At 51.4% G+C, this 19,389-nt stretch overlaps 1 protein-coding gene across 20 annotated transcripts in view; it reads left to right on the forward strand.

Annotated features, from left to right (window-relative positions):
- Positions 1 to 19,389, forward strand: part of PCNT (pericentrin) — a 106,801-nt gene that overhangs the window by 75,638 nt on the left and 11,774 nt on the right. For 11 of the 20 annotated variants that reach the window (XM_069566749.1, XM_069566845.1, XM_069566880.1 and 8 more), the window contains 11 exons: positions 200 to 296; positions 2,117 to 2,271; positions 6,923 to 7,117; positions 8,243 to 8,416; positions 9,024 to 9,219; positions 9,964 to 10,186; positions 10,475 to 10,625; positions 11,067 to 11,660; positions 16,028 to 16,233; positions 16,982 to 17,084; positions 17,676 to 17,855. In XM_069566749.1, coding sequence (XP_069422850.1) covers positions 200 to 296; positions 2,117 to 2,271; positions 6,923 to 7,117; positions 8,243 to 8,416; positions 9,024 to 9,219; positions 9,964 to 10,186; positions 10,475 to 10,625; positions 11,067 to 11,660; positions 16,028 to 16,233; positions 16,982 to 17,084; positions 17,676 to 17,855 — 2,274 coding nt within the window. The remainder of the gene's footprint in view (positions 1 to 199; positions 297 to 2,116; positions 2,272 to 6,922; positions 7,118 to 8,242; positions 8,417 to 9,023; positions 9,220 to 9,963; positions 10,187 to 10,474; positions 10,626 to 11,066; positions 11,661 to 16,027; positions 16,234 to 16,981; positions 17,085 to 17,675; positions 17,856 to 19,389) is intronic. The other 9 variants (XM_069566871.1, XM_069566893.1, XM_069566914.1 and 6 more) reach the window with 3 other exon arrangements.

The raw sequence follows: 19,389 nt of genomic DNA on the forward strand, positions 1-19,389 counted from the left end.
TCCTAGAGAACTGTAGATGAGTTTGATTAAAACAAACGTTATGACCTTGTGTCCACCAGCTTTGAACCCTTTTTTGTTTGAGTTCTTTGTGGGAAGGTGATAAATTCAGGTCTTAGAAAGTTTCCATCTGGCAAGTTCAATTCTGTGGTATAAAACATTATCATTTTGTGACCATTTAAAAACCTGTGTGTTTGAACAGGAGAAAGATGTTGAAGATTTTATCATAACATCTCTTGATTCTCAAGAAAAGTCAAGATCACCTCCTCTCGGGTTAGAAGGAAAAAGCGATGGAAAAAGTGAGTCAGCCACAAACTTTGTTTTTACAGTTTCATAGCATAGACTGGCCCGCGTCTCTGTGTCTCTGCATCTGTCTCTGTCTCCCCCTGGGTTTGTGTTCTGTTACTTGAGGACCTGAAGCCATTTTATTCCTGAGAAGGTCACATGTATTTCGTGGGGTCCAGTCCACAGCACTGTACTCGTGTCAGGACGTCCCCCTTGGGGCAGCATCTAGTCCACAGACGTTCCTGAGGTTTTGTCCTGTTAGTGCCCTTTACAGAAACTAGCAGCGGCCAGCACCATGAATCCAGATGTCCTTTGCAGGGTGGAGACAGGAAGGCAGGCCAGGTGCCAGGCACAGAGCTCCGGCCGTGAGGATCCCTGAGGTCCTCGGCAGGCCTGTTGGCGTGTGTGAGCATGTAACAGTGTCTCTGAGGGAATTGGAAGCACAGTAATGGTGCCGCGCTCTTCCTGCAGATCAGCTCAGATCCTGTGGTCATATTGCCAGTCTGCATCTTGTTCCTTCTGAACAGCCCAGTGTCCTGGGTAGGTTCTCAAGACCTTGGAATGGTCTCTTCTCATGTTCAGATCCACTTAGCCTCTATCGATGGTTCTTGGTGGTCCTGCCTGTATCGTCACAGCAGTGGTCACTGCACCATGGCTCCCTGACCTCACACTTTCTTATATAATTGTTAGATTTTTATAAGTGAGTTACCACAAGGTGTTTTGACGTTTTAATGAAGTCCTCCTTGGCTCCCGGGGTGCTTTTGATGACAGGGCAGCGATGAAGTCCGGATCGAGGCCGTGTCAGCATTCGCAGCTGGGGGCCAGCTCTTTCCAGCTGACGCTCTTGCTTCTCCCCGGCAGCAGCTGCGCAATGTAACAGTGTGAGCGGCTGCAAGGTACATCCCCATGCAGCCTCTTGTCCACTGTCCTGAGGACGCCACATTTAGCTTTCAGAAGTTCACTCTAGTGTTTGTTCCTAAATCACAGCCTCTAGTTAAATTAACAGGTCTCCGCCTCCTGGCAACAACCCCGCCCACATCCTGCCCTGATCCCTGCAAGCCCATCCTGCACCCTCTGCCCCATCACCAGCCAAGAGAGCCTGCACTTCAAGGACACGTGTCTAAGGGCGGCTGTGCGCTGCCCTCCACGGCCTTCCCCATGTTGTGGATGTGGTCCTTGCCTCGGATCAGACCCCTTGTCGTTTCTGTTCTCTTCAAGTTTCTGGAGAAAAGTGTGTGCGAGGTGCTTTTTGTATAAACGTTGACATCTTCCTGATTTGAGGCTTGGGCTTGACTGTGGGCGGGCAGGCAGGCAGGTTCCTGCAGAGTTTGGAGCCCGTGGTCCTGGGCCTGGATGTGGTGGGTGTAGCTCCTGGCCCCAGAGCATGTCATCCACCTGAGAACGCCTCTTACTCCCTGGGTTGTCTCCCGTGAGCTTCCTCTCTTCTGTCGTCTTCGTTCTTATTGACCACATGTTGGACCTCCTGGACTTAAAACTTTATTTTCTCTTTTTCCACATCTTTGTATTCTTGTTCTCGTATCCAAGAGAATTTTCAGAACTTCTTAAGCTTCCTACTGTTTGAATTCTGTTTTGATTTCTGATTCTTCCTTTTCCCGTGAGGCTTCTATTCCTCTTTCTGAATGACACTGCCCTTGTCACTTCTCCGGGAATGTCAGTTTTTCTGATGTTTTCTGTTAGCTGCCTTGACTCTGTTTTCTTCTGACTCTCTGTCTCTGTTTCTCTCTGTCTTTTGCTGTGTTTGAGTGCTCCTTGGCACGTGTGAGAAGTTAGACTTCTGGGCCAGTCCAGCCCTGACTGTGCAGTGTGTTTCCAGGTGGCGGTGTGGAGTTTGCAGAACCACTGAGCCAAGATTTGGGAAGACTGGGAGCTCCCGCTGCCAGCCCTGCAGCACCCCTCATCACCCCCAGGGACTGCCAACGGCCGCTGGACGCCATGAAGGAGAAGGAAGTCCATCCGAAGCAAGTGAAGGTAGTGGCTTTGGGGACAGGCCAGCTCAAGGGGCCTTCCCTCTGGCCGGTCAGTACCTGTACGAGCCTCAGCCCTGCTCTGACTTTGTGCCTTGTGTCGTATTTCTGGGAGGAGAGATGCTGCTATTGGGAGGGTCATAGGGACAGTTGTCCCAGGTGGGTGCCCTGCTACACTGGAGGAGCCACGGCCATGCTTGGGGGACCAGTGCCTCCCATAGTGCCTGTCACAGCACAGCACACACTGGGCCTGCCTGCACAGCGTCGTCATGAGTCTCAAGACAAAACTTGATGTGTGTCCCGAGTCTAGTTCAGATGCTGGAACTCACAGCCCTGTTTGGGAAGCAGGTGTGGTTCTTGTTTATTTGGCCTTGGAGGCTTTCCTGAGACGACCTGGGGGCTCTGTGCCAGGGCACCCCCAGCTGGGCACCCTCAGAGGCAGGAGGGGCTGTGCTCTGCAGGCTCCCGCTCTGCTGCAGGCCCGTGGCTCACAGGTGTGTTTTCATCCTTCCCTGAGTCTGCACGAGGTGCTGTTCTTTGCTCTTGAGAAGGAAGATCGTTGCTCTTTGCTCATACAGCCCCAAAAGAACATGTGTTTGGCATCGCATGCCACGGGCACACCAGGATGTTGCCATATTCCCACTGCTGCTGATCTCAGGATGGTGGGAACGACAGGGGGTCCAGTGAGTCTGTGTTCTGCAAGCCCTGTCGGTCACCCTGAGCCTCCCCTCGGGCAGCTCCTGGGTCCCAGGGCTGAGTCCGTGTTGGCCTCTCACAGCTGTGCTCCAGAGGAGCTCTCGGGTCAAGCTAGTTCTGTGTGATGAGGAGAGATGGCCACCCCATCGGCGTCCAGGGATTTAACCTGGAGGCAGAATATAAACATTTTTCCAGCTTAGCTGACACATGACAGCATAAGGAGTTACATGTCTGTGTTGCGAAATGACCACAGTAAGGTCAGTTAATGCCTCCCCTGCCCTGAAAGGCAGAATTTGGGGGGAACTTTTCTCAGGTTTTCTTCTGTCTTCACTTTAGAAATCTTTTAATGGCAAAACCATTGATGTAAACTTGGCTGAATAAGTAAATATGTCACTATTCCTTTTTTTTTTTTTTCACTCTTTGGCTGTGCTGGGTCTTCCTCGCTGCTGGTGAGCTTTCTCCAGCTGCAGCGCCGTGCTGGGTCTTCCTCGCTGCTGGTGAGCTTTCTTCAGCTGCAGCGAGCTGGGGCCGCTGTTCGCTGTGGGGCATGGGCTGCTCTGGTGGCTTCTCGACAGAGCCCAGGCTCCAGGCGCGCAGGCTTCAGGCCTTCAGTCGTTGAGGCTCGTGTGCTCTAGAGTGCTGGCTCAGCAGCTGTGGGACTCGGGCTTAGTTGCTCCACGGCGTGTGGGATCTTCCCAAACCAGGGATCAAACCCATGTCTCTTGCATTGCAAGGTGGATTCTTAACCACTGGACTACCAGAGAGCCCCCACTGTCCTGTTTTATTCAGGTAGTAAGTGTCCACAAAGAAAACAATTTTGATGTTAAGTAAAATTTTCTTTGAAATTCTATTCAAAATGATACTGTTTTTATTCCTGTAAGAATTGTAGTTGAAGTAATGTCTTGTAGCTGTTTCTTCTTCTTTTCTTTTTTAATATTCCTCAACTTTTTATATGATGTAAGACCTTAAAAACACATTTCTGTTAGTATTTCCAACCCAGGAAACCTCATATGAGGATTCGTAATTTTTAAAGAAGCCATTTGGTTGTTAATCACCATGTTCTATGCTTAGGCTTTGACACTTAGTATTTGATACTTAGGAATTAGAAATGAAAGAAAGAAACAAACTCAGCAAAGGCCTTTTCGGAAGTGCTGAGGTGGTGGGAGAGAAACTCGGGAGTGGTCACCCCGAGACAGCTTATCCTATCAGTTGGAGCCCAGCTTCCATGTTCCCTGCCGGCTGCCCCCGCCGTGCCTCGCTGTCCTCAGCTGGGGCGTGTGGCCCTCTCACCCTGGGGCTGAGTCTCAGGAGCATCAGGCAGTCATAGCTCGGCCTGTCCTGAAGCTGGGGACACTGGTGAGGGTCCAGGTGGCGAGGGCAGAGGACCTCATTCGTCACCACTGTTCTTTTCCAGTGTGTTTTTCAGAACATGTGGCTTCTCATCATGTGACCCACGGCCTGTGGGCCCCCTGTCCACTTGACCCTCCCTGGCTCCACCCCTCCTTTCCTGTGGCTGCTGTTTGCATCCATTCTGTGTCATGTACACTGTTTTTTTAAAGTGAAATTGTTTTAGGGTGTTAAAGATGACTGCTTTCAAGATAAACATATATTGTGGTATCCAGCATATTTCAGTTTTTTAGCCACATCATTAGAATTAGAGGAAAACCTGTTTCTGTTATAGTTGAGTGACTAGTTGTCCTCTGTCACAGGCCTCCAAGTTGCTCTTTTTGCATTTCCCTAAGGTGCCCTTGTGGAGCCTGTGTGTGCGTGGCATGGGCTTGGTCCTGGCACCCAGATGTGATGTTGTAGCTCCAGCTTCTAGGAGGACGGCCCTGGGTGGGGGCTGCCGCCTTCCGCTCTCAGCTTCTGTGGATAGGACGGACAGCTGGCAGGTGTGTCCCATATCCCATGGCTCTGTAACCACCCTTCCAAATTCCAGTGGTGTGGAAGACCCTTCCTATGCTCACAGACCCCGTGGTGGGGACTCTGGCCGACCTGGGGCATGGGAGGGCTGCAGTAGTCAGTGGTCGGCTTGGTACTGTCTGCAGGTGCCTTGCCAAAGCACGGGTGACTGTGTGGCCCTCGGGTCTTCCTCCTGGAGGGCAGCTTTGGTCCCAGAGAGCCATGGAGCCACCTGGCATCTTGCTGACCTGGCCGTGGATTTCCCTGAAATGAGTGTCCACCTGAGGGAGCAGGTGGGACGCTGGATTGTAGGGTCTCTCTTGGAGCAGCTCACACGGAAATTCACTTGTCTCTGACGGTGGTGGTGGTGGTTGTTCAGTCACTGAGTCGTGTCTGACTCTTTGCAACCCCATGGACTGCAGCTCGCTAGGCTTCCCTGTCCTTCACCATCTCCCGGAGCTTGCTCAAACTCATGTCCATTGAACCAGTGATGCCATCCAACCATCTCATTCTCTGTTATCTCTTTCTCCTCCTGCCTTTAATCTGTCCCAGCATCAGGGTCTTTTCCAATGAGTCAGCTCTTCATGTCAGGTGGCCTAAGTATTGGAGCTTCATCTTCAGCATCAGTCCTTCCAATGAACATTCACGGTTGATTTCCTTTAGGATTGACTGGTTTGATCTCCTTGCTGTCCAAGGGACTCTCTAGAGTCTTCTCCAGCACTGTAATTCGAAAGCATCAATTCTTTGGCACTCCGCCTTCTTTATGGTCCAACTCTCACATCTGTATATGATTACTGGAAAAACCATAGCTTTGACTATACAGACCTTTGTTGGCAAAATGATGTCTCTGCTTTTTAATATGCTGTCTAGGTTTGTGATAGCTTTTCTTCAAGTGCCTTAATTTCATGGCTACATAAGAAAGCTGAGTGCTAAAAAAAAGCAATGCTTTTGAATTGTGGTGTTGGAGAAGACTCTTGAGTCCCTTGGACTGCAAGGAAATCAAACCAGTCAATCCTAAAGGAAATCAGTCCTGCATATTCATTGGAAGGACTAATGCTGAAGCTGAAGTTCCAATACTTTGGCCACCTGATGGGAAGAACTGACTCATTGAAAAAGACCCTGATTCTGGGAAAGATTGAAGGCAGGAGAAGGGAACCACAGAGGATGAGATGGTTGGATGGCATCACCAACTCGATGGACATGAGTTTGAGCAAGTTTCGGGAGCTGGTGATGGACAGGAAAGCCTGGTGTGCTACAATCCATGGGGTCACAAAGAGTCAGACAGGACTGAGCGACTCAACTGAACTGACAGTCACTGTTTGCACTGATTTGGGAGCTGAAGAAAATAAAGTCTGTCACTGTTTGCACTTTTCCCCCATCTATTTGCCATGAAGTGACGGGACCAGATGCCATGATCTTAGTTTTTTGAATGTTGAATTTTAAGCCAGCTTTTGCGCTTCTTTCACTTTCATCAAGAGGCGCTTTAGTTCTTCTTCGCTTTCTGCCGTAAGGGTGGTGTCATCTGCATATCTGAAGTTATTGTTATTTCTTCCTGCAATCTTGATTTCAGCTTGAGCTTCATCCAGCCTGGCATTTCTTGTGATGTACTCTGCATGTAAGTTAAATAAGTAGGGTGACAATATACAGCCTTGACATACTCGTTTCCCTATTTGGAAACAGTCTGTTGTTCCATGTCCAGTTCAGTTGCTTCTTGACCTGCATACAGGTTTCTCAGGAGGCAGGTAAGGTGGTCTGGTATTGCCATTTCCTGAAGAATTTTCCACAGTTTGTTGTGATCCGCACAAAGGCTTTAGCTAATCAATTAAGTAGATGTTTTTCTGGAATTCTCTTGCTTTTTCTGTGACCCAGTGGATGTTTGCAAGTTGATCTCTGGTTCCTCTGCCTTTTCCTCTGACTGTTACAGGAGGAAAGTTTGGTCAGAGCAGTGGACTCTGTTCAAAGGCTGTGGGGCAGCCTGGTGAGCCTTCATGGGTGACAGTAATGGTGAGAGGCTTCACGCCTCTTTTCCTTCTTTATGAAATGTTTGTCTGTTTCAGGCTTTGCTGCAGATGGTGTGTGATGAGAGCCACCACATCCTGGCCCTGTCCGAATACCGAGGACCCCCCCACATCCTGAGCAGGAGTGAGCCCAGTGCCCCCCTCGAGTGCATTCCAATGGGGGGCCAGGACCTGCTGGAGGCAGTGCCTGCTCCCAGGGAGCATCCCACCCCAGGATCCCAGAAAGGAGAGAAGGTACAGGCCTTCAAGGTAAAGAAGAGAAGCAGTGGGCATGGACCAGTCAAGAAATGGGAGTAAAGGGACAAGAGGCAGGTCAGCGATAGGCGGGGATGCCGTGCCTGGTCAGCCACTCTCTCACTTGCATCCTGTGGGCTCCAGCCCCATGTCAGCACCTTCCTGACCCTGTTCAGGCAGGAGAGGCTGGGGGAAGAGGCGCGACAGCTCATGATGGAGATGGGTGTTGGGGCAGGGTCCTCGACCACAGAGTCTCAGTGCCCACTCCTTGACTGAGGGGCAGCACGGAGCTGAGGGACAGAAGCTGAGTCCCCACGCACAGGGAGCTGGCTGGCCTTGGAGTGTGGCTGCAGCAGTGGGCAGACCCCGAGCTTTAGGGGAAGGAGGCAGGCGGGCCCAAGGTCGCCAAAAGGCAGCCAGCCTATGCATGGTCTATACAGACATACCTGCACACACACACACGCATGCACGCACGCACACACGCGCGCGCACACACACACACCACATAGATGCACCTGCATGTGTGTGTGCACGAACACACGGCCTGGCCTCCCCTAGCCCAAGGTTTGTGTACACACACACAGACACATATGCAGACACACTCAGGCTCGTTTACACAGATACACACACACACACTTCAGGGCCTGGCTTCTCCTAGCCCCAGGGCTCATGAACACACACTCATACACGGGCACACACACAACTCAGGGCCTGGCCTCCCCTAAACCTGGGGCTCATGTACACACATACACACAGATACATATACACACTCAGGGCCTGACCTCCCCTAGCCCTGCAGCTCATGGACACACACACACATATGCACGTGCACACACACTGACACTTGGCCTGGCCTCCCCTAGCCCCTGGGCTCGTTGCACACACGCTCTCAGGGTCCAGCCTCCCCTAGCCCTGGGGCTCTGGTATAGCAGTGGGAAGAGGTTTGCTTGCTGGCGTGTGTTCCATCTTCACCGGGGTTGAAGGGTTCTCTGCCCCCAGAGGTGCTGCTTGCTCCTCCTGTCCAGGGTGCTTGAGGTCTGCATGTGTCCCTGTCAGTCAGGTGGGTCCTGTTGAACCTGCAGGATGCGTCTGTAGGAACATGGGTTTTTTGCTTCAATATTTTAGGCATCTTCCAACGTGGGCCTGGACTGGAGCGGAGACTTCCTGCAGGCTGTACAGGGGGCCTTTGAGAAGGAGCGGGAGATGCTGAGAGTGGAGCTGTGGCCCCAGCTCTGTGGCTTGGGCCCTGGGGGCTGCGGCTCCCTGCTCGAGAGGCTGGAGAAGGTGGTTCATGAGCAGGTGAGCCGTGCCCCCACTCCCCCGCAGCCAGTGCTGACACAGAGGGTGACAGAGCGTGCTTCAGGCGTGAATTGCGGTTCCCATATTACACCTGACCTTAGAGGCAGTGACTACTCCTTTTTAATGCATGAATTCCATGAAATGGAAAACTCAATGCATTTATCTTCCTTTAGTATCTCTCTCTGTTCTGAAAATAACTGTTCTTTCCCTGAAAACAAATCAGCAATTCTAGGCAGCCCAGCCACAGGTTATGAGCGCTGAGCCCAAGGTCAGAGGGTCTGCACTGTAAGGCCCTGGGAATTCTGTTCCCGCCAGCCTCCCCAGCTCCCTTCTCCTGCCCCGACCCTCTCCCCGGCAGAGAGGGTCAGGGTGCATGGCAGGTGTTGACCTGGCCCAAAAAGTGAGACCAAGATGCTGGGGGAAGAGCCTCATGCGATCTGAGGGTCTGAATGCCACTATGCCCACATTCACACCACACAGTCGCCACAGACATCCTGTGGCAGCGATCCTGGGAGCAGGGGCTGCTCCGGCCCAGCCCCCAGCCCTCGGGAGCCCCTCTCCTGCCGTGTCTGACGTCCCCCTACCCTGCCTCTTCCCCCCGTCTCAGGGGGACCAGCAGGAGAGGTCGTTGGAGCGCCTCTGCCTGTCAGACAGGAGCAGCCTGCTGTCGGAGATCCAGGCTCTGCGGGCCCAGCTGCGGATGACGCACCTGCAAAACCAGGAGAAGCTACAGCAGCTGTGCACGGCGCTGACCAGCGCGGAGGCCCGAGGGAGCCGCCAGGAGCACCGGCTGCGCAGGCAGGGTGGGTGCGGCCCCGACACTCACCCGCCGGCTGGTGCGGGCGCGACGGCCGGGCCCCCCCTCTCCCCGGGCCACCAAGTGCATGGCCCGCGAGGCGCCCTGGAGCTTGCGCGCACACCTCTGGGCTGAGTTTGCGAGTGTTTTGCACCTCTGTTCCTGAGGTCTATAGTTTTTTTCTTCTGATTTCAGTGTCAGGGTGACGTCAGCCTCCGCCTTAGTGTTTGGAGAGTTCTCCAGCGAAGCCATCCAGGCTAGATTCTCTGGTGGGAGGAGTGGCAGGTGGGGTGGCATTTCAGGGTGACCACGGATGGTCACACCAAGCTTTGTGCCCTAGGCAGGGTGGGCTCCATGCAGGTCCATCTTGGCTGAACTCCAGCCTCTGTCCCTGGAAGACCAAGGCCTGAACAGCACAGGGGTCAAGAGGGCATGTGCCCCCGCCCAGTCGCATTACACGACCTCCTGGCTGGCTGGGTGGTCCCACTTGTTCTCCCCCAGTGTGTCTTTGGACGCTCAACCAGCCATGAGGTGAAACTGGCAGTGGTGTGAGCAGAAGGCGTGTGTCCTTAGTACCCTGGTGTAGTTGTAAACAGCAGCTTCAGGGTCACAGAAACTTCCTGTCTCCCGCTAGCCCCTCAAAGTGAACATATTCCATCCCCGTTAGTTTGTTACTAATGGTATGCTAGTCATTGTTTGTTCACTTTGGACTCATGAATAATGCTATTTTAATTCATTTAATCTTTCTTAGTTGAATTATTGGCGTATAAGGTCGAGCAGGAAAAATGTATAGCAAGCGACCTGCAGAAAACCCTGAACGAAGAGCAAGAGAAAGCAAATAATGTCCGAAAGCTGCTGGTGGCAGAGCAGAACGCTGTCAGAGACCTGAAATCCGAGCTCTGCGAGTGTCGACAGGACAATGAGCGGCTGCTCAAGTCCCTCAATGACGTGCAGAAGGAGGTCCTCCAGATGAGGTGCGGCCCTCCTGCAAGGCTCCCCCTTCTAGCCGTCCTTTCTTCAGGCTTCTGGGCAAAACTCAGTGCGCGTTGCATGGTTCTTACCACCTTCTTCCCAGCCTTGAAGTGAAAGTCGATGTCTGGAGCAGGTTTCCCCCCATGTCCTGATTGGTGTGGGGGAGTGCTGCTCTGCTCCCATGGGTTGGTAGGGGGTGGAGACTGAATGCACAGCAGGGCCCGCCTGCCGGGTCCTGGGAGCCCCTGGCACTGTCCCACGTCCCTTTGAGAGCCCATGTCTCCACTCAGGTCAATGCTGGATAGTAAGGAGAGTGACCTGCAGGCAGCGCTGCAGCAGCTGGAGGGTGAGCGCATGAAGGAGCAGGCCCTGCAGAGCCAGCTAGAGGAGGAGCGGCTGCAGCACATGCAGAGAGAGGGCCAGAGCGCCAAGACCCTGGAGGTGACGGGGCTCAGGCCCTGGGGCTTGGGCTGGGGCTGTGAGGGGAATCCCTGTGGGCATAGACATGTGCGGCCCCCACCACCGCCACACAGTTGCTTCTGCAAGGCCAACGCAGCTTCAAAGCCTTGTGGGTGTCCCACCCGTGTACTGAAGAGGCAGTGCCAGCGCCCCATGGCAGCCATGTGGCAGTGCGTCAGGGGTGTCCCCCAGGCCTGGAAGAGCTGAGCACCATGTGGGGTCCAGGGCTGCAGGTTTGAGCAGGAGGCAAATTGGGTGGTGGCCCTGTGCTCGGAAGAGCATCTCATCCAGAGTCACAAGGTGGGTGGTTACTGCTTGTGCCCCTTCACCCAAAGGAGAGTGTCAGAAGCTCTGGCTGTGAAAACTGGCTAGATGCTGTTGCTCTTGGTTTGATCTTTCTCTCCTCATTGTTCCCTGACGTAGGAGTTAAGGGCATCTTTGGAGCAGCAGTGCGCCCAGAGCAACCAGCTGTGTGTGGTGCTGAAACATGAGCAGACAGCAAAGGACAACCTGCGACAGGAGCTGCAGATTGAGGCATCACGCTGTGAGGCGCTGCTGGCGCAGGAACGTGGCCACATGTCTGAGCTGCAGCGGAGTCTGGAGGCCGAGCGGGACCGCGCACGTGAGCTGTCAGAGGCCCTGCAGCACGAGCGCGTCCTGACGGAGAGGCTGAGCCGGCGGCCTCAGGAGAGGCCTCCGCACCAGGCGCTGCTGCAGAAGCTGCGGGCCCGGGAGGAGCATGTGCGCGAGCTGGAGGTGGCGCTGGAGGCTGCGCAGCGGCACGCCCTGGAGGCTGAGGCGCGCGTGCACCGTGAGGAGGTGGAGCGGGAACAGGAGGTAAGTGCGGCGCCGAAGACGCCTCCGGAGACCCTGCCTGGAACACGGGAGAGGCCGGCGTGGGGCCAGGGACAGGTAGAGCAGGATGCATGCAAGGACGCGAGGACGGGAGCGGAGCTGAGGCCCAGCCGAGCGGACACGCAGCTGTGGAGCAGGTGGCAGAGAGACAAGGAGACGCTGGTGAGCGCGCCTGTGCTGGCCCCGGGCTGCCCCTCGGCCTGGTCGCTGCAGCCTGGTGGCAAGTGGAGGCCAATAGCTTGTGGCCTCCTACCCTGTTCCTTCCCGAGGTCGTTGTGGATCCTCAGCCCCAAGCAGGTCCGTGTGTCTCTGTGAACGGCGCTTTGGCTTCTGTGTTAAGACCCTTGGGATCTCGGTAGGAATTGCACTGAGTCTGCAAAGTGTTCTGAGGGTGTTGTCTGCTCAACAGTGTTAGGTCTTCCCATTGCAGAAATCTGAGGGTCTCTCCATTTATTTGCTCAGTTGCTTTATTTAGGTTTTTGTTTTATCACTTCAGGTGGTAAACCTTGCATTTCTTTTATTTATTCCTAAATGTTATATTTTGATGCTGCTGTAAGTGGTGTTATTTTTTACTCCTGTTTTCAGATTACTTGTTGCAACCATGTAGCAATGCAGGTTACTTCCATACTTGGATCTGGTGTCTTGCCACTTTGCTGAACTGGCCTATTAGTCCCAATATTTTTAATAGATTCTTTGGAATTTTCAACATTGAAGACCATGATTTTTGCAGAGAGGCATAGTTTTGCTTGTTCCTTTCCCACCTGGAAGCCTTCTCTCTTCTCTTTGCCTGATTGCCCTGGCCAGAACCTACAAGAGTGCTGAAGCAGGTGTGAGGGCATGGGTCCAGCCCCATTGCCGATCTCGGGGGAGCAGTCCGTCTTTTACCACTGACTATGATGGTAGTTGTTTGATTTTTGTCACTGCCCCTTATCAGAGGAAGGTCCCTTCCATTTCTAGTTTATTCAGTCTTTTCTAGTTTAATATTGAGAGTATTGGAGGTGCTCTTTCACAGTCTTTTGAGATTTTGTGCTTCTGTTGTGCTTCTGAATTGATGGATTTTCATATATTCAGCCGTCCTGGCCCTCTTGGGCTGCATTCCTCTTGAATTTGTGCAGTGCTTAGTTGTTCAGTCATGTCTGACTCTCTGCAACCTTATGGACTCTAGGCAAGAATACTGGAGTGGGTTGCCATGCCCTCCTTCTGGGGATCTTCCCAGCCCAGGGGTCAAACTCAGGTCTCCCACATTGCAGGTGGATTCTTTACCCTGGTGGCTTAGACAGTAAAGAATTTAGTGTATAATTCTTTTAAAATTAGTGCTGAATTCAGTTTGCTAGTATTTTGCTAAGGATTTTGCATTTATATTTATGAGCAATATTGTTCTATAGTTTTCTTGTCTTTTTGGTTCTGGTATCAGGAAGGTCTTGGATGTGCAGAGTGGATTTGGAAGTGTTCCCTTCTTTATCTTTTCGATGGATCTTAATTTTAGATACGTTATATGTCAACCAAAAGTATTTGTTTCTGAGGATGTTATATTCTGTGTTTCCTCATGAATTCACTTTTATTTTGTTCTTTTAAAAAATATTTTTTTAAATGTTGAAAAAATTACCTTTATTATTTCTATCTTTGTGTTTTGTCAAATTCTAAGAATGCTCAAACTACTGCACAATTGCACTCATGTCACACACTAGTAAAGTAATGCTCAAAATTCTCCAAACCAGGCTTCAGCAATACGTGAACCGTGAACTTCCAGATGTTCAAGCTGGTTTTACAAAAGGCAGAGAAACCAGAGATCAAATTGCCAACATCTGCTGGATCATTGAAAAGCAAGAGAGTTCCAGAGAAACATCTATTTCTGCATTATTGACTATGCCAAAGCCTTCGACTGTGTGGATCACAACAAACTGTGGAAAATTCTTAAATTTCCACAGAAATGGGAGTACCAGACCATCTGACCTTTCTCTTGAGAAACCTGTATGCAGGTCAGGAAGCAACAGTTAGAACTGGACATGGAACAACAGACTGGTTCCAAATAGGAAAAGGAGCACGTCAAGGCTATATATTGTCACCCTGCTTATTTAACTTCTATGCAGAGTGCATCATGAGAAACACTGGGCTGGAAGAAGCACAAGCTAGAATCAAGATTGCTGGGAGAAATATCAATAACCTCAGATATGCAGATGACACCACCTGTGTGGCAGAAAGTGAAGAGGAGCTTAAAAGCCTCTTGATGAAAGTGAAAGAGGAGAGTGAAAAAGTTGGCTTAAAGCTCAACATTCAGAAAACAAAGATCATGGCATCCGGTCCCATCATTTCATGGGAAATAGATAGGGAAACAGTGGAAACAGTGTCAGACTTTATTTTGGGGGGCTCCAAAATCACTGCAGATGGTGATTGCAGCCATGGAATTAAAAGATGCTTATTCCTTGGAAGGAGGGTTATGACCAACCTAGATAGCATATTCAAAAGCAGAGACAATACTTTGCCAACAAAGGTGCGTTTAGTCAAGGCTATGGTTTTTCCTGTGGTCATATATGGATGTGAGAGTTGGACTGTGAAGAAGGCTGAGTGCCGAAGAATTGATGCTTTTGAACTGTGGTGTTGGAGAAGACTCTTGAGAGTCCCTTGGACTGCAAGGAGATCCAACCAGTCCATCCTAAAGGAAATCAGTCCTCGGTGTTCATTGGAAGGACTGATGTTGAAGCTGAAACTCCAGTACTTTGGCCACCTCATGCGAAGAGTTAACGCTTTGGAGAAGACCCTGATGCTGGGAGGGATTGGGGGCAGGAGGAGAAGGGGATGACAGAGGATGAGATGGCTGGATGGCATCACCGACTTGATGGACATGAGTTTGAGTGAACTCTGGGAGTTGGTGATGGACAGGGAGGGCTGGCGTGCTGCAATTCATGGGGTCGCAAAGAGTCGGACACGACTGAGCTACTGAACTGAACTGAAAAAGGTTTTAAAATGCACAAGGAAAACCAATGGCCTGGTCTCTTTAGTGGTTAGCCTGCCATTAAATGGTCTAAAAATAAATACTAGTGAGATAGTCACACACTATTGAGTTCACCGATTTAAATTGCACAGTTCAGCAATTTTAGTATGTTCAGAAGTTGTGCAGCCATCACTCGCTCGATTTTAGCACATGTTCATCTCCCAGGATGAACCTGTGCCCAGCCCCGGCACCTGCTGACTGACTTTGCGCCCCTTCTAGACGGTTCATATCAGTGAATCATTTGATGTGTAGCCTTCTGTGTCTGGCCCCGCTGTGGTGGTTTCCAGGTTCACGTGTGTTGTGTGTGAGTAATGCGTAGTGTTTCTTGTGGGGTTAGAAAGCCTTGAATTTAGTCATGTTTCATCACTAGAGGTCTTGGCAGTGGAGGGGTCGTCTGGGGCTGTGGCAGAGGGCAGAGCCTAGCCAGGAGGTTTCCTGATGGAGGAGCTGAAGTCACGGCCCTGGGTTGGGCTTTGGTCATTCGGGGCCCCCAGAACGAGTTCCAGGTTTTGTGCATGTGGGGTCTGTCTCCCCAGGAAGAGGGATTTGTCATCTTCACGTGTTTCTCACGGGGCTTCCCAAACCTTATCCAGAGACTTCTGCTAAATCTCTTTATTTTTTTCCTTTGATTAATTTTTTTAACATATGATAACATAGTTACTTAAAAAATAAATACAAAGTGTTTTCCAAGTTAAATTATTAACTGTCCTTTACAATGTACCTTGATATGTATTTTTTTTATTAAGAACTATGTTGTCATTTTGGTGTTATTTTTACTTCAGGCAGTTAACTCGATCCAGATTATGAGGTCTTTTTCTGGCCATAATGGCCCAGGCTTCTTATAGTTACTTCAGGGCCAATTTCTTTCTTTTTTTTTTTTTAAAACAAATCAGCAGGTCCCTCGGTTATGTTCCTTTTTCCTCATTTGGAAAATCAATAAAGACTGCAGTTTCCTGAGGAGGTGATGCTGGGGAGGGATCGGGAGGTGCTGGGTAGAAAATAGGCCCAGCCCATGTGCTGGCCTGAGTTGGGGCGGGCTAGGCCTGCACCTTCTCTGCTTGGTCCTGTCCAGTCCTGCCCGGTCCTGTCTGGTCCTGCCTGGCTGTCTTTGGTTCCCTGGAGCCCGCCTCCCTATGATTCCTCCCTTGGGCCCTGGTCCCGGGCACCAGGCAGGAAGTGGCCTGGTTCCTCCACAGTGGAGGGCAGGTCACAAGGGGGGTGGCAGAGAGCCTCATGACCCAGCCCAGCCTCTTGTTGCTGGGGCACCTGCAGAGGGGTGCTCCGGCTGTGGTTCCCCCCTACCATCACTCCCATGTGCGTCCCATCCTGGGCCCTGTCTGGGTCCTTGAGGCCTGCCATGCAGCTTGTCTGGGGCAGGGCCATCATCCCCTGACTCCTCCCCCGACTTAGCATGGTGCCCAGAGTCTCTGCCTAGAGCACGTCCTGGTTGGTTCGGGCCGGGAGGGCAGCCTCCCCGCTGCACCCTGGGCCCCGTCTCTGCCCTTGGCCATGTGTGAGGTTGCTTCCTCGCCCACAGCGGGAGCTGGAGCTGCAGCGCCAGCGGGATGAGCACAAGATCCAGCAGCTGCAACGGACCGTGCAGGAGCTGCAGGCACGGGTGGCACTGCCAAGCGCGGAGCCAGAGCGCCTCCGTGAGCAGCAGCGGGGCCTGGAGAAGGTGCGGCAGCAGCTGCTTTGTGCCGCGGGGCTTCTTACCAGCTTTATCAACCAGACAGTGGACAGGTAAGTGGCTCAGGACCCACCCCCTGCTGCCTAGCACCTGTGGTGCCAAGAAAATCCTGCATTTGGGGCGTGCCTTTGATTGAGGTCCAGGTTTTAATGAGACAGACTCTTTCTCATCCCACGTGTGTGGATAAATTTGTCCACAGTGTTCTCTTGAAAGATGACCACAAGATACGGGTTTGCCATCTAACATGACAGACGATTGGGTCTCTCCATGCCCCTTTACAAGTGCTCCCCGCCCAGAGGGTCCGGCCCAAGCCCAGGGCTCCAGGGTGGGTGGTGCCCTGTGTCTGTACGTGGTCTGTCTTGCCTGAGGCCCTGGGGCCGCTACATCTGGGACTGGGATGCCTCTGCCTTGTCGAGGACCCGAGACCCTGCTGTTTGGTGGGAAAGAGCATTTATTTGCCCTTTTCTGAGCACACAAAAGCTCAGCCACTACAGCCCCTGTCCTGTAATTGAGTTTAGTTATTGGAGCAGAGAAGTCTCGCTTAGAATAGCTGACCATCTCTGAATAGCCCAGAGTCCCAGCAGAGAGCAGCAGAGGGAGAAGGACACACTGAGGGAGCCTCAGAGGTCAGTGGTCAGTGGCCGGAGGTTTCTGGCTTCACAGACTGCCCACGCCGCACAGTATCCTGGCTGCCACAGTCACTGCAGAGCTCCCTGGGTGCTGTGCGGAGTACCTGCCTAGCTTTGGGTGTCTGCCACTGGGAGTCGTGTGCACCTGCTGAGTGTCTGTGTTCTTCTCCAGGACGATCAGTGATTGGACGTCGTCAAACGAGAAGGCAGTGGCGTCTTTGCTGCACACACTGGAGACACTGAAGTCTGAATTGGGCACATCCAGCTCCTGCCGGGTGAGACCAGCTTTCTTGTTCACTGTGACCAGTCTTGCCTACCCCCATCAGCCTGTTTTATGGTTGGCTGAGGGCACTGTCCATGGTGCCCACGGTGGCCCTGGTCTGTCCTGCTCTGTGGCTGATGGCCCTGCACTTGTTGCTGCGACCCTGGGCTGAAATTGAGCTGCCCATTGGCTCTGTAGGGGACCCTTCAGGAGTCCTGACTGCTGCTCTGAATTCCTGACAGAGTTCTGGGACAGGTAGGACAGTGTAAGCAGCAGGAGGGCTGACCTGCCATGCCCACTGGCGTGGAAAGAATGAGCCTGTCCTGGGGGGCCCTTGGGGATGAGCATGCTCTTCCCACTGCCCTTCATGCGCCACCCCTGACAAAGGCGCTGTCGGAGCCGGTTGTGTTTCCTAACACACTTCCTGAGCTGATGCCCAAAAGAATGTGACTTGATGCCCTCTGCCCAGCCCCTTAGGCTTGCCACCAAACGCAAATATGTTTAAAGTTAAAATCCCTGGAAATAGCCAGCAGTGCAAGCCACGAGTAGCATGCATGCCTTTTAACTAAACACTTTCAGATGCTGATCTTGTTTTCTCCTCAAGAAGAAAACAGCGGCGGAGCTGCAGATCCAGCTGGTGGACGTCCTGCTGAAGGACAACGAGTCGCTGAGCAGAGCACTCAGCACAGTGACACGGGAGAAGGCGGAGCTGTGCAAGGCCTTATCTCGGCTGGAGAGGACACACCGGGCCCCGAGGACCTTGCAGGAGGGCTGCACTCGCAAGGTACGCTCCAGGGGCCCTGGAGGCCTCGGCAGCCCAGCACGCTGGCTCTGTGCACAGACAGTGATGTGTGAACACCCACGTGACCCTCCTCAGGAGATGGCGTCTGGTACCTGCTCATGGAAAGAAATTTTGACCAAGAATTGAATAATCGGATGAATTTTATTAGAGTTTTTTTGACTTTAGTCTAGTGAAAATAATAGATAATTTTCCTGGTTGTGTCATTTGATAGACGCTTTCTCAGGAATGCCTTGTTTTTTTTCTTTTTTATATTTAGGTTTCCTGTGGGCAATTTGCTTTTATTACTTTTTAAAAAAAAAAAAACAATGGAAATATTTCCAAATTATTTTAAAATTTACCTTCGATTAACTCTGCCTTAGTAGTGTGATGGACGTCTCTAAGTGGGATCACGAGGCTGGGGCCTTTGAGGGGCCGTTCGCTTCTTCTGGAAAGCACTGGAGGTCCATCAGGTGGAGTGTCCACAGCTCAGTCCCATCCATTATTGAGCGGCTCTGCCTGGCACAAACATGCCTCAGCTTATGAGTGTGGGCACAGATTCCTTTCTCTGTGTAAATACCCAGCTGGGGCATTGCTGTGTCCAGTGGTCACTGTGTGTTCACTGTCCAGAGCTTTCCAGAACAGCTGCATTTCAGTGAGGGTTCCAGCTTCTCTGCATCTTTGCGTTTAGTGTTTTACCTGTCATCTCGGCAGAGTGCTGATAGATGTGACATGGTGTCTGAGGATCTTCTTTGGAGAAGTGTCCATTAAAGTCTTTTGCCTCTTCTTCAGTTGGATCATTTGTTTTCTTATTGTTGAATTTTGAGAGTTCTTTATATGGTCTGGATATAGCTCCTTTTTCAGAAATATAATTTGCACATATTTTCTCCCCATCTGAGTTTGTTCTCCTGTGTTGTGTCCTTTGCAGAACAGAAGCCTTTAATTTTGATGCAGTCCTCTATCAGTTTGTTCTCGTGTGGGTCCTGCCAAGAGTCGTAGACTTGTTCTTTTTATGTTTAGGTCCATGATCTGTTTGCAGTTCGTTTTGTTTTGGTTTGAGGGTAGGTAGAGGCCTGTTTTACACCTGTTGATATCTAAGACTCCCACACACTCTGTCGACAAGATTCTCCTTTCTGCCTGAGTTGTCCTTGTACCTGTGTCCAAAGTCATCCAACAATATTTGTGTCTTTATGTCTGGATTCTTGGTTCTGTCCCAGTGGTCTATATGTTTGTTCTTCATGAGCTGCCTAATTAACATAGATTTATATTATGTAGAGAAGGCAGAGGAACCAAAGATCAAACTGCCAACATCATTGGATCATAGAAAAAGCAAGAGAATTCAAAAAAAAACGTCTGCTTGTATTTTATTGACTACACCAAAGCCTTTGACTGTGTGGATCACAACAAACTGTAGAAAATTCTTAAAGAGCTAGGAATACCAGTCCACCTTACTTGCCTCCTGAGAAATCTATGCTGGTCAGGAAGCAACAGTTAGAACTGGACATTGGACAACAGACTTGTTCCAAATTGGGAAAGGAGT

Source organism: Ovis canadensis, chromosome 1 (genome assembly GCF_042477335.2).
Source record: "Ovis canadensis isolate MfBH-ARS-UI-01 breed Bighorn chromosome 1, ARS-UI_OviCan_v2, whole genome shotgun sequence".
Lineage (NCBI taxonomy): Eukaryota > Metazoa > Chordata > Mammalia > Artiodactyla > Bovidae > Ovis > Ovis canadensis.